At 44.1% G+C, this 16,514-nt stretch overlaps 2 protein-coding genes across 2 annotated transcripts; both read right to left on the reverse strand.

Annotated features, from left to right (window-relative positions):
* Positions 1 to 7,491: 7,491 nt before the first annotated feature.
* On the reverse strand, positions 7,492 to 10,486 carry caiap (CARD- and ANK-containing Inflammasome Adaptor Protein). The gene is made up of 4 exons (XM_006790528.3): positions 9,319 to 10,486; positions 9,022 to 9,205; positions 8,324 to 8,546; positions 7,492 to 8,241 (listed from the first exon to the last, which is right to left on the reverse strand). The coding sequence occupies exons 1-4, from the start codon at positions 10,484 to 10,486 to the stop codon at positions 7,492 to 7,494; spliced, it is 2,325 nt and encodes a 774-aa protein (XP_006790591.3).
* Positions 10,487 to 13,732: 3,246 nt separating this feature from the next.
* Positions 13,733 to 15,861, reverse strand: jun (Jun proto-oncogene, AP-1 transcription factor subunit). The gene has a single exon (XM_006790121.3). The coding sequence runs from the start codon at positions 15,467 to 15,469 to the stop codon at positions 14,486 to 14,488; it is 984 nt and encodes a 327-aa protein (XP_006790184.1). The 5' UTR covers positions 15,470 to 15,861; the 3' UTR covers positions 13,733 to 14,485.
* Between the last annotated feature and the right edge of the window lie 653 nt (positions 15,862 to 16,514).

Below are 16,514 nucleotides of genomic sequence, written 5' to 3' on the forward strand. Positions count from 1 at the left end.
ATTTGTATTTTATGGATTTTCACTGTAATTATGTCATTGTCATATTAAATGTGAGACACAAAAGAGTTGTTAATGCAAGCCATGCTGTGGCCATCATTAGGCTGAAAACTCCAAATAAACAGAGAGAGAGCAACAGCGCTTGAAGTGGACGAATCAGCAATCTGATGCATTGTTAAAATGAATGAATGACTGCACTGACCAGCTCAGCAACACTAAAAGGGCTGAAAGACCACAGAAGAAAACCAAAGTGGATGATGATTTATTTCCATAATATCAGTAAATACAGAAGCTGTGTGCAGTTTTTCCACATAATGTGTCTTCTAACTAAAGGTCAAGCTGCTGCATTTCCCAGAAAGAGAAAAGAATGAAAAATAACTTAATTCAGAGATAAAGAAAGATAAAACAAGAAGGAGCAGAAGAAGAGAGTTTATATTTAAAAGCAAGGATTGCTCAGTGTGTTTTGTAATGTCTTCATTTTTAAATCAAATATTGGATCTGTATATGATGTGAAGTTATTTTTTTGTATTGTGAAACATCCTTAAAAACAAACTAAGCTGTATCACCTTTGGATTATTCAAATTCTCAGCAGTTTAGTGCAGGGTAAACAGGTTAGTTTGCCATATTGTGGTGAATCTACAGCATAGCACTGAGCTGTTTAAGGTGGGAGTTAGGATACATCAAGAGTAGCAGAAATTTATTTGAATGTAAGCTGATGATTAGATTCCTTCACTGAATTTAACCAGCTGTATGCTGTCTTGTAAAGACAGTATAAACAGAATACTGTCAGTGTTTGGGATGGAGCTCAGGCAACATAGCATGGGAAACATGTGCTTACATCTAGCTGAATTCAGCTGTGCAAATCCACAAAAAGCAGCAGCATAACTGCAAAAAAACCTACTGGAGCTCGCATTAGAAATGATTGTGAGTTGTGATCCTTGCCCATGCTGACCCACTAAAACTGCTCTCTCCCCACCTGTTCCCCACCTTCATCCCTGGCTGTAATAATTTTTCTGGCTCCCTCCGGGTATTCTGGCTTCCTCCCACCGTCCAAAGACATGCAGTTTGTGGGGATAGGTTAACTGATTAATCCAAATTGTCTATAGGTATGAAGGCGGGAGTGTGAGTGCGAATGGTTGTCTGTCTCTGTGTGTTAGCCATGCAACAGACTGGTGACCTGTCCAGGGTGTACCCGCCTCTTGCCCTATGACAGCTGGGATAGGCTCCAGTGAAAAGGATAAGCGGAAGCGAATGGATGGATATTATTTTATTATGTTACAGCATGAGGTTCAGTTAGCTTTGCACAAAGTTCTACAAAAGGCTACTTTTTACTTTCTTACTTTCAGTACATTTCAGAGCCTGAACTTCTTTTTTTTTTACTTTTATTTGAGTAAATAAGTTGAATGAGTACTTCAGTACTATGACTGGAGTATTTTTCTTAACACAAGTATCTGTATTTTTGCCAAAGTGAAGAACGCCCGTGTCACCTCTCGTGTCAACAACAAACCACTTGTTTTCAACAACAACCTAAAGTTGCAGATATCATAACACTTCCTTCCTGCTTTTTTTTTTTTTTTTTTTTTAGATTTAGAGATGGATTAATTTAGTGTCAGTAGAAAAAGAGTAAGGTATACTTAAGTTATACCTACATAGCTTATATATTTTGATATAACAAAAATATCTTGGCATCAGAAACTAATATCTCCAAGCAGAAATAACTTCCAGGGGTTTGCATTACTGTCAACTATTAAGTTTAGTTCAACATTATTTATAGTGAACCAATTCGGCAGTCTTCAGGGAACTTTATGCTCCAAGCTAAACATGGTATACAGAGGAATACCCTCTATTCTCTTCCCTGGGTGGACAGGGGGAGCAGAAGCTAAACAAAATATCTATGGAGAAACAGCAAACATTACCAGATTAGAAAATGCACAAACTGTGCAAGGGACGAGAACCAAAGCTAAATTGTGTCATTTGCAAATAATATTCTCTAAAATTGGTTTGCTTTGACTCCATCAACCAATACAAATTATTTGAAAGGCAAGATATTTAGCTGTTTGAAGATTTTTCTTGCAAATACCACCTGCTTCAAAACATTCTTCCATAATATTTAATCAAAGAAAAAGATTAGACGTGCAGTGGGGCTGGAGGATGGTCTGTGCTGGCGGACGTAGGTTACTGGCCTGGTGGCCTGGCTGCCCCTGAGTGGATCCGGGGCAGGCGTGGGGGTTTGGGGTTCGGGGGTGCTTCGCCTCCGTGCTGGGGCTCTGGCTGGGCCTTGGGGGCTTCGGTCCTCGTCGGTGTGTCGCCAAGGTTGTGGGCGGGTGGGTGCACGGGGGCTCAGCCCTGGAGCAGGGGGCCTCTTGTGCATCGGCCTAACTGGGGGGCTCTTCAACTGGCAGGGAGGTTGTTCCATCCTTGCAGGAGTCCACTCTGCAGGTGGGGGAGAGACATAGGAGAGGTGGAGAATAAAAACTTAACCTGGGTGTCTGTTGTCTTGTGTAGTCTGGGAGATGATTGAATGTTGGGGTGGGTACAGTTTCCTCTGCGGTGGGGTAGGGTGGGCTGCCCCGGGTCCTGTGGGGCTTGGTGGTGCTGCTGCCGTAGGCCCCGGTCTGGATGGGCCTGGGCTCCCTTGCCTTGGTGGGTACCAGAGGACGGGGGTGCCTACTGGGGTCAGCGGGGGAGCTGGCCCTAGGGAGGGGCATCCTCCCCTCCCTTCTTTTCCTCCCCATCCCCGGCTACCTCCCTCTTCCCGCTCCACCACACCCACCCACACGGGTAGGGCCTTGGGGTGCGGGTGTGTCACCAGGGTGCAGAGGAGACATCCCCCCCTCCTCCCCCCCTCTGTCCTCTTCTGGCCACCTGTGCCTCAATTTTATCTCACAACTTAGACATCCACATTACTTACACTCTCATAACACACACACATATATATATATATATAGGGCCTTGAGGGTGAGCACGTTAACGGCGTCCAGTAGGCGGTCTGTGTATTCAAACCTACCTCTGGCGCCGGTGCCCACCTCTCAATTTTTAATCCATGTAGACACTGAGGGTTCTCGGGAGGGGCCGTGCTAACACCTGCTGCTCTCTGGCAGCAGCACCATGCTCTCCCTTGTTTTAAATGCACTTTAGAGCAACACGCAGCAACACTACACATGAGCGGGAGGAGGGAGGTATGGGGTCTTAACACACCCCCGTTCTCTACTAGCCATTGGGGCGGGGGGGCCGGGAGGAGATGTTGGCTGTCCGATTGGCCTCCCTGCTGCTGCGGAGCCTGGGACGGTCTGCTTGCCTCCACCCCGGAGGGAAGGGTAACATCTCTTGGGTCTGGGTGCTGTTTTCCCCTCTGGGGGCGAGGGTACCTGGACCCGGGGTATAGAGCATGTTTGGGGAGTGTGATTGTGTGTACATGTCCATTTATGTCTATCCCTACGTTGGGTGAGTGCTGAGTGTTTGTATATGTGTGCATGAGGGTGGGAATGCATGTCTGTGTCTGTGTGTGCCTGTTTGTCTGTGTCTATATGTCAGGTCGGGTCTTAGACTCCACCTCTCTGGGAACTCCCAGGCCCTCCAAGTGTGGAGGCCTATCTCCCCTCACCACACTCCCTGCCAGTGACTGATGCCCTCAGGGGTCGGTGCATTGGTGGTTCTTGGTGTCCGGGGCTGGGCGCTCAGGTCATGTGCCAGCTCACTCCTGGTGGCTACTTGGCGGGGCCTGGCGCCTGTTGCTCGGTCAGGCCTCTTCCGGGGCGCAGGGGGCCTCGGGCCTCTGGGCCTGCGGCTCGGTTCACTCTGGCACAGCTGGCTGCCGGCGGAGCTGGCGGGCACGCCGGTGCAGCCCCCTCTAGCTTCTGCCCGGTGGCTACTGGGTGACCCCTCGTCTGGGGATCCTCAGCCCTTGCCATGAAGGTGGCACGGATGCCCCTCCGGTGGTCCTCCTTGGGCTCTTGCACTCTGGGGCCTCTGGATGTCTGGGGCCTGGATCTCCTCCATGCCTGCTTCATACCCTGGGGGACAGGGCTATGGCTCTCTACATCCTTTTGCAGACCATTACATGGGCAAACCATTTGAATACAAGCGCGCTGATCCACACAGGTGTGCACACGGGTGCTCACTGTTCGTAGACTTAAATCACACCTTTCTTGGCTGCTACTTCAAAGCACATTGTGCGCTGTCTGTCCTGCGTGCTGCACAACAACATTCAATATTTAGTATTTACTGCTGTTTACACTTAGCTAGATTAAAGCGATGGTGTTGTGTTTAGTATGTTGCTTTGTTTTTGTTTTTTTGCTTGTTTTCTATTCTTTTTCTCTCAACAGGTGATCCAGGAGATATTTTTCCCCCCTTTCTCACTGTCCCTCTCCCCTTCTGTTTTTCTTTTCCTTCCTCTTTCTTTCTCCCTTTCCTATCCCTCACTCATGTCTGTCCCGTCTGTAACAACTGAAAATAAAATAAAATAAAAAATAAAAACAAAGGTCGATCAAATGGACCAATACGGCAATGCCATAATGATCCATTTGGCAAAATAAATCCATTGGGTATCCTTGTTGGTCTTCAGACAACAATTCTGACGGCTAAAGAACCAAATGGGACAGGCAAAAAAAAAAGAAAAAAAAAAAAAGATTAGATGGCCTGTATTTAAACCCAGAGCTTGGAAATTGCAGTGTGACAGCAGCAGAGTGGGCAGGGCAGAAATAAATAAATAGACTATTGTGACTTAAGTTAATCTTTTTTTATTATCTTAGATATTCTGCAGTCCTTTTCTAAAGGCCTCGGAGAGCTCTGTAGGTCTTGGCATCACACTACCCCAGACTCTCAGCAGCTTCACCAGCCTCTTCCTAAGGAGGCCCAAATCACTGGCACCTTATGAGGACCTTTGATTCATATTTCATTTAGCCCAAGTGCATGGGTGTACCAACTTTTTCATCACTAATTTTTCTTTTCTTCTCTTACTGCAAAATGCTATTGCAAAATAAAATTAATATTTTTTTTGAGTTTGAGTCCCATTAAATCTGGCTTGAACTAAACTTTAACAGTAGTAATGTGATGGTCTGAGGCTGCTTTACTGCTTCAGGACCTGAAAGACTTGCCCTAATTGATGGAACCATGTACCAGAACTCATTTCTTGCTAAAGGGGACAATCATAGCTTCTGAGGAAAAGGCTTGGGTTTTCTTATTACGTCAAATGATATTTTTATAGAGTATTGTTCAAGTAGGCCACTTCCATATACAGACATTAGACCTTTACTTGTCCAAAAAAACAACAAACTTAAATAAAAATAAATAAATGCAGGAATAAAATCGTTATTCAGCTTGCCATGTGCTCTATTCTTATGAAGGATGTGGTTCAAAATAGCTGTCACCAAGCACAGCTGTCTTGCTGTGCTTGGAGTTTGACCCAACACTTGCAAACCCAGGCTTGCATACAATAACCTTTAAAGAGGATCTGCAAAGGTGCAAGCTGGGCTAGATGCTATCAACATACTTTCCTGTATGGTTGTTGAAGTGACTAACTCTAAAACCACAGGTGGGCAAAAAGAAGTAATGGTTAGATTTTTTTTAAAGCTTCACCACAAAAAGGTATCAGTCAGCTTAGCCGAAGGTGTATTCGGTAGAAGGTGCTAGGAAAAGTCTGAGTTTCATTTTAATCTGGATGAAAGAAGAACAGCAAAAAATAATCGACCTTTAGGTGCATGCCTAAGAATAAAATATGGATAGTTGACTGCAAGAATACATAGCAAACAGGAAGAAATATAATGAATCAAGAGTGATATACAGTGGGGCAAAAAAGTATTTAGTCAGCCACCGATTGTGCAAGTTCCCCCACTTAAAATGATGACAGAGGTCAGTAATTTGCACCAGAGGTACACTTCAACTGTGAGAGACAGAATGTGAAAAAAAAAATAAAAAATCCATGAATTCACATGGTAGGATTTGTAAAGAATTTATTCGTAAATCAGGGTGGAAAATAAGTATTTGGTCAATAACAAAAATACAACTCAATACTTTGTAACATAACCTTTGTTGGCAATAACAGAGGTCAAACGTTTACTATAGGTCTTTACCAGGTTTGCACACACAGTAGCTGGTATTTTGGCCCATTCCTCCATGCAGATCTTCTCAAGAGCAGTGATGTTTTGGGGCTGTCGCCGAGCAACACGGACTTTCAACTCCCGCCACAGATTTTCTATGGGGTTGAGGTCTGGAGACTGGCTAGGCCACTCCAGGACTTTCAAATGCTTTTTACGGAGCCACTCCTTTGTTGCCCGGGCGGTGTGTTTTGGATCATTGTCATGTTGGAAGACCCAGCCTCGTTTCATCTTCAAAGTTCTCACTGATGGAAGGAGGTTTTGGCTCAAAATCTCACGATACTTGGCCCCATTCATTCTGTCCTTAACACGGATCAGTCGTCCTGTCCCCTTGGCAGAAAAACAGCCCCATAGCATGATGTTTCCACCTCCATGCTTCACAGTAGGTATGGTGTTCTTGGGATGCAACTCAGTATTCTTCTTCCTCCAAACACGACGAGTTGAGTTTATACCAAAAAGTTCTACTTTGGTTTCATCTGACCACATGACATTCTCCCAATCCTCTGCTGTATCATCCATGTGCTCTCTGGCAAACTTCAGACGGGCCTGGACATGCACTGGCTTCAGCAGCGGAACACGTCTGGCACTGCGGGATTTGATTCCCTGCCGTTGTAGTGTGTTACTGATGGTGACCTTTGTTACTTTGGTCCCAGCTCTCTGCAGGTCATTCACCAGGTCCCCCCGTGTGGTTCTGGGATCTTTGCTCACCGTTCTCATGATCATTTTGACCCCACGGGATGAGATCTTGCGTGGAGCCCCAGATCGAGGGAGATTATCAGTGGTCTTGTATGGCTTCCATTTTCTGATGATTGCTCCCACAGTTGATTTTTTCACACCAAGCTGCTTGCCTATTGTAGATTCACTCTTCCCAGTCTGGTGCAGGTCTACAATTCTTTTCCTGGTGTCCTTCGAAAGCTCTTTGGTCTTGGCCATGGCGGAGTTTGGAGTCTGACTGGTTGAGGCTGTGGACAGGTGTCTTTTATACAGATGATGAGGTCAAACAGGTGCCATTCATACAGGTAACGAGTGGGGGACAGAAAAGCTTCTTACAGAAGACGTTACAGGTCTGTGAGAGCCAGGGATTTTCCTTGTTTGAGGTGACCAAATACTTATTTTCCACCCTGATTTACGAATAAATTCTTTACAAATCCTACCATGTGAATTCATGGATTTTTTTTTCACATTCTGTCTCTCACAGTTGAAGTGTACCTCTGGTGCAAATTACTGACCTCTGTCATCATTTTAAGTGGGGGAACTTGCACAATCGGTGGCTGACTAAATACTTTTTTGCCCCACTGTATACAAAACGAGAAAAATATAAACAAAAATAAGAGAAAGACACACACTAGAGAACAAGTTGCAAAGTGCTTGGATCAACATCGTTCACAAATTCTGATGCTTACTTCATAAGAAACATCTTCCTCTTGAGTAAAATCGCAGTGTTCTCATGCTCTGGTGTGTGTTTAGTTTCTGCCACTTGCAATGGTGTCTTCCCTATATTATTTTTAGCCTGCAGATTGGCTTTATTCCTCCATCCTACATTTCCAGCTTGTCCCCAGTTTACAAATATTTTCATTACTTTGTGGTGTCCACCACGTGCAGCACAGTGCAGAGGTGTGTCTTTATTGTGATCTGTAGCATTTATCTTGGCCCCAGCTTCCAGGAGCCGCAGAGCTACACTATCATGCCCCTTCTCAGCTGCGGCATGAAGTGGTGTTTTCCTCCATGCATTCCTGTCTTCAGTCCCCTTATTGTTGAGCGACTGAAGAAGGGCTGTAACCACGCTGACGTGCCCACCAGCTGCTGCGTAATGAAGAGGAGTGGAGCCATCCATGTCTCTAGCTCGCCTCTTTGCCCTGTGGGAAAGCAGTGAAATCGCCACGTCTACTTTCCCCTCCATAGCAGCCAGGTGGAGGGGAGTTTTTTTCTCAGTATCAGTGGCATCTGGGTCAGCTTTGGCTGACAGCAGCAAGTCCACCACACAGCTATCTACCTGGGAAAAGGCTGCCCAGTGCAGGGCTGTCCTCCCCAGCCGGTCTTTGACTCCAGATTTTGCCTTGTTATGAAGGAGTTGGATCACTGTGTCTGTGTGACCCTGCATGCTGGCTATATGCAGAGGGGTCAGACCATCCTGGCCTACTACATTTACCTATAGCAATGACACACAACGTTGCATTAATACACTGAAAATCTACAGAACTGATAGCAACTGTTAATGCTTTGACAATTACCTGTGCTCCACCTTTTAACAGCAGATCAGTTATGTCAGGCCTGTCACATTGAGCTGCCAGGTGGAGAGGGGTATGGCCTTTAGCTCCCTTAATGTTTGGGTCCAGTCCTTTTTCTAGCAGTGTGTGCACTATGGGCTTGCTACCACTGCGAGCGGCCAAGTGCAATGCTGAAGAGAGGTCAGATAAAGTAGCATCCAGTTTTGCATTTTTTGCTACGAGAACACTAGAATAAAAAATGCCAAAATGTAAGATATTACATATTTGGCTTAGCTGCTAAAAAAATACAGAAAAGGGACAGTTAAAATAGATGCATATGCTCTGCACCAAATATGTACAACACAACATAAATGATGGATATATATAAAATTAGAAACAGAAGCAAACATGGAAAATACATATTTGTTATAGAAGGACAATGATGAGCATTTTGCCTTCTCTAAACCCATTTGTGTCATTGCGCCTGTACGTAACATATACATAAATTATATTTGTGAATATAAACATTTATGAGGCAGGGTGGATTTTATAAAGGTAGTTAGACAAAGTTCTTCTTATTCTAGTATGTTCTTTAAGTTAACTACATAATTACGTGATTCCCACAATGATAAGATTGATTTTGTTGAAATGCTCTTGAGTGTGAGTGTGAAGGCCTACGGGGGCTACTTTATTGCCACTGAATTTATTTTGAAAGAGGTCACCTGAAGACTTCTGAGTGTCCCAGCTCAGCTGACAGTAGGAGAGGCGTATATCTGCGACCGTCGCGCATGTTCACATCTGCTCCGCTGTCTATCAGTGGACTCACCGCACCATCAAAGTTCATTCGAACAGCTGAAAAGAGAGCAGAGCCCAGGGCGTCTTTGTTCAGGACTCCTCTGGCATTAGCTGTGGTTTGAACAAAATTGACCGTGAGCTTGGATGTTTTGCAGGTTTATTCTGTATTTGTGTAACATCTAAAAAACAAAGCAATGAATTGAAATAGAACTGGACAATCTCACCAAGCAACAGCCGGAGAACTGATTCTTGATGAAGATTAATGGCTTCATATATGACATCGTAGTCAGCTTTAGCCCCTGCATTGAGAAGGACAGTCATTGTTTTCTCATTGCGCTCCTTGACTGCATAAAACAGAGCTGCTTTGTTATGGCTGTTTAGGGCATCAACAGTGGCCCCGCTCTGCAACAGCAACTCAGCCAACCTCCAATCATCTTCCATGGCAGCCATGTGCAGAAACATATTCTGTCTGTGACTTTCAGACTGCCTGGCTTCCTCCTCCACCAAGAGTTTTACAGATTTCAGATGCCTATTTTCTGCTGCCAGGTGAATGGGAGTTTTGCCTTTCAAATCCAGAGTATGTATAGGGGTCCCAGCCTTCACTAGGGTCTTCATGAGCTCTGTGTGCCCTCTGCTGGCTGCTCTGTGAAGAGCTGTGTGGCCAGCGTCATTCTGGAGGTCCAATCTAGCCCCCTTTTGAATCAAGAGCTCAGTGATGGATAAATGCCCATTTTCTGCAGCTACATGTAATAGAGTTTCTTTGGAAGAATTGACAGTGTTGATATCACTGTCTTTTAACAGCTCCTCAAGTAATAAGAGATCCCCTTTTCTAGCAGCCATGTAAATGAGGCTTTCTGGTTTACTTTGAGCTGGTGTATGCTCTGATGTTGCAAGTACTATGGTACCGCTTCCTTTCTTTGTAACACTAGATCCTTTTTTAATCCTTTTAGTATAAGTTCTCTGGGTTCCAATTTGATCTGTTAATTTTCCTCCCCATTCACAATCTCTCTCCAGCAAATACCCAATCAGCTGTCTCCTGTTATCTTGAACTTGCTCGTTCATACTCCTCACATAGGTCTTGATTCGCTGGTATAGTTCTGGTTCTGCCAGCATAAGACACGGATGGAAGAATTTCCGACATGCTCGTTCACCTCTGGCCTCCAGGATGTCCAGGACCCTGGAGTTCTGATCTTTATGGGTCCTGATGGACAAAACAATAGATCTCCTTGCTGTTGTCATAACTCCCTCTGCAACCAAAAGATTCAGGAGATCCTCAGTATGTGAGATACCATAAACCAAATCCCTTCTCTTTGTCCGGATCACATCCACTGCATAAGGGTTCTTAGAATTTGATGCTGCGTGGCTTTCAAAACCTTTGACTTTATTCCACATTTTAAATTTGCCACAAAATAAAAAAATGTTCCTTCAGCCTTCATGCGCCACAGTTGTTAGAATTTGTTGTTCTGATTTCTGTTTGTGTATTTTGTACCATATTGCTTAGTAAAATACCCCGCCCATAGCAACTACAACAGACAGAAGCCTTTCACTGTACAGATTCAGCCGGCTCAACCTGATCTTTGTGCAATTACGTGGTCAAGTTTCCATTAGATGCAGTTAATTGTTTTATCTAGTAATAGCACTTCAATCCTCAATCACTGTGAAATTATTATATTAGTATTGTATTAGTAAGAGGTGACAAGAATAATAGCTGTGTAAAAATATCATTGTTCTGCATGTTTGTGAAAGCGATAAAATAGATAATGGTGTGTGGGGGGAGAAGAAAGATTCTCCCTTATGTCTGAATCACTCTTGGCCTAAATGTCAAAATCGGTTTGATATATAATAATGAAAACTTTTGATTTCCTTTTATCATTTGATGAAGAGATATAGAGCTATTAATAATATTTATGAGTAAAATTAGCAGAAGTTTTATACCCTGAAAGAAACTCCCCCAATACAAGTACAGTTAGACGTTATGCAGCAGAATGCTGCTGCATAACGTCTCATGGAGACAATCTAACAGTATTTATTAGCAAGAAGCAGCATGTTTTTGTATAACAATCTATTTTATTCTATAGATTAGATGCGTGAATTAAAGACTCTATAGTGTGACTAAGGGAGTGGCTGAAGCCTGTACTATAATGCAAACATTTGCAAAGTAACTTTAACTTTCAAACACATGTAAACTTCTTTAGTAAAAATATACATGTACCCCCTTTGAATGTGGGGAAGTTTAGGTATAAAATAGCCTGGATACCAAGCAACTAGATCGATCAACATATTATTTCTATTCTCCATCCATCCATCCATTCACTTCCGCTTATCCTTTTCAGGGTCGCGGGGGGCGCTGGAGCCTATCCCAGCTGTCATAGGGCGAGAGGCGGGGTACACCCTGGACAGGTCGCCAGTCTGTCGCAGGGCCAACACACAGGGACAGACAACCATTCACACTCACATTCATTCACACATTTACACCTAGTGACAATTTGGATTATCCAATTAACCTATCCCCACAAGCTGCATGTCTTTGGACGGTGGGAGGAAGCCGGAGTACCCGGAGGGAACCCACGCAAACATGGGGAGAACATGCAAACTCCACACAGAAAGACCCCGGCCTGATGGTGGAATTGAACTCAGGACCTTCCTGCTGTGCGGGAACAGTGCTAACCACCGTGCCACCGTGCTTTCTATTTTATTGTTCCTATTATCATTTATGTGAGCTGTTAGTGAACTATTCTACAGAATGCGGCTTTTGTTAAAGAACGTTTGTTTTTATTATGATCTCCTGATATTTAACATCTAGACGTCTGCTTTTAGTCGCCCTTGGAGTCCTTTGATGGATTTGCCTGTTTAATTAAGTCCGGTCTATTCTTTAGATTACGTCTCAGGACACACCGTATTATGCAAAGAGGAGATTATGGAGTCAGTCAATTCACTTCCCGTAATAAACGCCTCCTCGGTCCTGACGTGGGTCTTCCGAGCGTTCCCTCTCCTTATATGGCAGGGGAGGGCACTGCTTTCCGGAATGATGTCACAATGCCCCAAGTTTGAGAAATCAGAGCAGATTTGTAGAGAAATCGGGATTCCTAAAGGGATAATTAAAGGGAAAGGGAGAAAAGTGTCTATTTGGATATGTCTCCCACAGAGATTGTCTCTGTTAAGGAAAAATAATACAAACAATTAAAACAAAGACAACACCTGAATTCCCTTATTTGACGTGTTCAAACTACCGCAGGTTATGTTATAAAGATATTTGTTGTTTGTTTGTATATAAAAGAATTAAAAAGCAAACAAAAAATAAAATCGGAAAATATAAAGATTGAAAAGAAAGAGAACATTTAATATTCTGTCAGCCTTAGCATCACAGTGTGTCAGAGACTTCGTTAGGTTTTCAGTCAACAACCCGTTCTGTTTTATTTACACTCTAAATGACAGTCTCTATTAATTTCCACACAAATTAATATCTGATAACCCGATATAAATTGCAACAGATCTGTGGAGATTTCGAGCGCTTCAGGCAATTTCTCCTGTAATCCACCCCAATGTATGTCGCCCTCCAGTGTTTCATTTAGAGCAGCACACGTGCTGATGTCCAGCAGTATTTGAAAGCCCACTCCTTTTATCTGCTGTAGGCCACACCTGAGCTGCACCTGCTGCGTAAGCATGAACGAGGCTCACTTTAATTGCTGGGTTTAGTGAGGATATCAAGAAAAAAAATTACTGTTTTTTTTATAAGTGAAAAATTTGACCCCCCCCCCCCCCCCCCCCAAAAAAAAAATAAAATAAAATAAAATAAAATAAAATAAAATTCCCAATTTATTTCAAAAGTGCTCATAACATATTTATAGGCCCACATTGCTGTACCGTAAATAAGTCAAAGAATATTCAGCACTTTGAGATACTGAGCTCCAGGCTTGTATTTTCTTTTTCCTTTTTTCTTGTGGTTAAAGCCATCACCACAAAGCCTTTGTTTGGGTTATTGTTTGTTCTTTTAGCTGGTACTGACTGAAAGATGACTATGTGATAAAAAAGACTCACCATATATATACATAATCCCACCAAGCCACAGTTTATTGTATTAATTTATCCCATACAGAGATTTGCACTTCAGAACCTAACACTTCTTTTTTTTTCTTTGACATGCTGAAACCTTTTTGAATACTTACAAAAGGACAGAGCAATGGTGAATAACTGAATGATGAAATAGCAAGGGAGATGTCATATTTATCAAATCAGTTCCAGATTTCTTAATTAAGGGTTGCACACCTTAGCCTATTGTCACTGAGTGTTACATGATATGAAAATGTTACTTATTGCTCAAAGCAATGGGAGACTTTATAGGGCAGTTACACTTTTCTTCTTCTGAGCCTGTGTGAGCTGAGACACAAAAGTGGAGATCGCAAACTCTACAACCCCAATTTGCAGAATTGGCCTCCATCAGGAGTAAGTGAGCCCGGCCTGCCAGCTGAAACACAATCACTCAGCTTCAATCAATACCAGTACTAATGGAATTTAGCTTGAGGTACTCAGCACTAGCAGCTCTTACAACATGTTGCAACATGTTTTATTGTTTGACTTCTTCGGTGGCACACCCACTTTTTATGTCACACTCTTACAAGTACACAGAGGCAATGTTGCTTCATTTTATCAGGTTTATTTTCTTAAATATTGATTAATTTCTTAAGTGCTCAGAAAACAAACATAAAAAATTATACAGTATTCTTATTACAAATGGTAAACATAAGTACTCCAAGTTGATCTTATATACATATAACAATGAGTGAAACCCCATTAACAGCTTTAGAAAAAAACAAGTAAATCTTGAAGCTTTTCTAACTTAATTTCTTACAATTAAGAAAAAAATGTACTTTGTACTTTAACTCATGAGTCAGGCAGCATTTGTTGCAACTTTTCAGCCGTTTAGAGTTGACCAACACGCCTAAAAAGTGAGGCCATTAATTATGGCTACAGCAAGAAAAGTCTGTATTGCGTGTGATTTAAAAAAAAAAAAAAAAAAATCCTCTAATACTGAGTTTTTCCATTGATGGTCATGATGAAGTCCATGCAGGGCTCGGTGTAAATCAAGAAAACGTCAGTCCTGTCCAGTTCTGTAAAGAAAAACAGCACGACACAGAAACAGAAGGGGTTCTGCCTGTTGCCATGTCCCTTCTGGTTCATGGCTATTGTCACAGTCCTGAGCCCATCTCTAGGACGCGCCACTGGGGAGCGCGTGGCACTCAGTTTGGTACCGTCCCCGGTCCCGCCAGTGTCGCGCCACATCATCCCAAATACCGGAACGATTTCGGGAGTCGCAGACACTCATTACCACAGGAAGCGTCCTATTCTTTCAACTACAGTCTTTTCTCTCTCTCCTCTGTCGCTGACACCACCTCAGAAGGTCTGGAGCTGCTGCGTTAACATAAGCTGGCACCCGCTGTTTACGTGGTTCATCACCTTCTGCTTCAGCTGGGCCACCTGCTCGCGCAACATATTGGCGGTGGATGCGAGCTCGGAGTTCTGTGACTTTAGGGTCTTCACTTTGTCCTCCAGCCTTGAGATCCGCTCCAGCTTCCTCTTCCGGCATTTGGAGGCAGCGATGCGGTTCCTCATCCGCTTTCTCTCAGCCTTGATGCGCTCCTGACTCTCCATATCGATTGGAGAAAGAGGAGGGGTCTCCCCTGGCATCTCGGGCACGGTTTGGGGCTCCTCTTTGAGCGCAGTGAGCCGGGGGAGCTGGGCAGGGGAAGGCTGGCCGTAGATGGGAAGCTGAGGCGGGGCAGCAGAGAAGGACATAGTGGGGGCTGAGGTGGTGTAGTTTGGTGCCGACACGGTGCTGATGGCCGGGTTGAAAGTGTTCAAGTCCTCATAAACCGGCGACTCAGAGCGCATGGCAGCATTGTTGTTGTATACGGTGGCACCGGCAACAGATGAAACAGGCGGCAGGGCAGTGTTGACAGTTGCCGGTGGAGTCGAGGTGACACTCACGTTTGTTGTGCCCGGCATGTTCTGGTGGTGGAGCTCAGCCAGGGCGCGCACAAACCCCTCCGCGAAGCCCTCCTGCTCGTCAGTGACATTCTTGGGGCACAGGAACTGAGTCGGGGTCGGCGTGGTGGTGATGAGTCCGTTGCTGGACTGGATGATCAGCCTCTCCAGCTCCGGAGAGGCCAGCTTCAGCAAACCCACGTCGGGGGAGGTGAGGATGTCGCCAGCTTTGGCGCGCAGGTGAGGTTTCAGAGCGCTCGTCGGGTCGGTGAGGTTCAGTGTCATGTTGTGTTTCAGCGCTTTGGCGTTGCTGTATCCGTAGCCGGCGTTGTCGTGCTGGGAGAAAGCGTTGAGTGAGTCGTCATAGAAAGTAGTTTCCATCTTGGTATACATAGAAGAAAAAAATAAAACAAAAACCGAATGTAGCTACACAGTCTTCTACAAAAACAGCTTTCCGTCCCCCCTTCTCTTCTTCCTGGTTACCGAGGAGGAAAACACTGATTTCCAAACGTCCTCTCTGTGCGTAAAAACTTCCAAACTTTGAGAGCGCACTTTTCTCGACACAGGAATCAGAACTTACTTCTTTCACCAAGCGACGACCGGTTGTTCTATGTTGAGTGGAAACTGTTCACAAAGCTTTTGTCAAAGTATCCAGACTTATATTGAGTCCGTGAATGAAAAGCGCCTCGCGGCTCTAACTTTTCCTGTCAGCCACCGAGCGTCTCCGGTGTGCTCACCGCTTGCTTGTGTGTATACTCTGAGCGGTCCAGCGTGGAGGCAAACCTTATCTGCTGCCGCTGCCTCTCTAAAAATAACCATGATGTCATGACGGGGCTCTCCCATTGGCTGGGGGGCGTGTCTCCGAGGCGGGGCTGAGTCCTCCGATAAGGCGCGTTGCCTAGACGACCACCACCCAGAAGATTCTTAATCTCGCGGTGGATTGTGGGATGAGGTAATGCTGTAAAGGAGAACGTAAGCGCGCTGCATTGTGGGATGACGTATTGTTTTTGAATATTTGGTTACCCGCTTTACTGTCAGTGGCGGGACAGGCAGCGATCAGAGCAGCGCGTCCAGACCTCAGTCTCTCTTATTACTATGATTTTGTTGTGAACCAGCCCAAATACTCATCTGCTAACTTTTACTGTTACTTTTATTTATGCCTTTTTTTATTAGCTTAAACTTTTTTTGCACACATGGAAGCTTTTCATTTAGTCGTTTAGAACCACGCGAAAGTAAAAAGAAATCATAATATATGATGAATTTCATCAGGCTAAACTTTTCAAAGTTTCTATGACTTTAAAATAGATGATACTATGTGGAGAAGTGATATTTTCCTTCAACACTCAAACTGCTTGAAATTAAATACTTGTCTTTTTATATAGCTTAAGAAAGGTGTATGCACTCAGTAATAGCTCTGGTTTACTAATAATGATAAAGA

The sequence above is a fragment of the Neolamprologus brichardi genome, chromosome 23, assembly GCF_056152115.1.
Source record: "Neolamprologus brichardi isolate AB-2024 chromosome 23, ASM5615211v1, whole genome shotgun sequence".
Lineage (NCBI taxonomy): Eukaryota > Metazoa > Chordata > Actinopteri > Cichliformes > Cichlidae > Neolamprologus > Neolamprologus brichardi.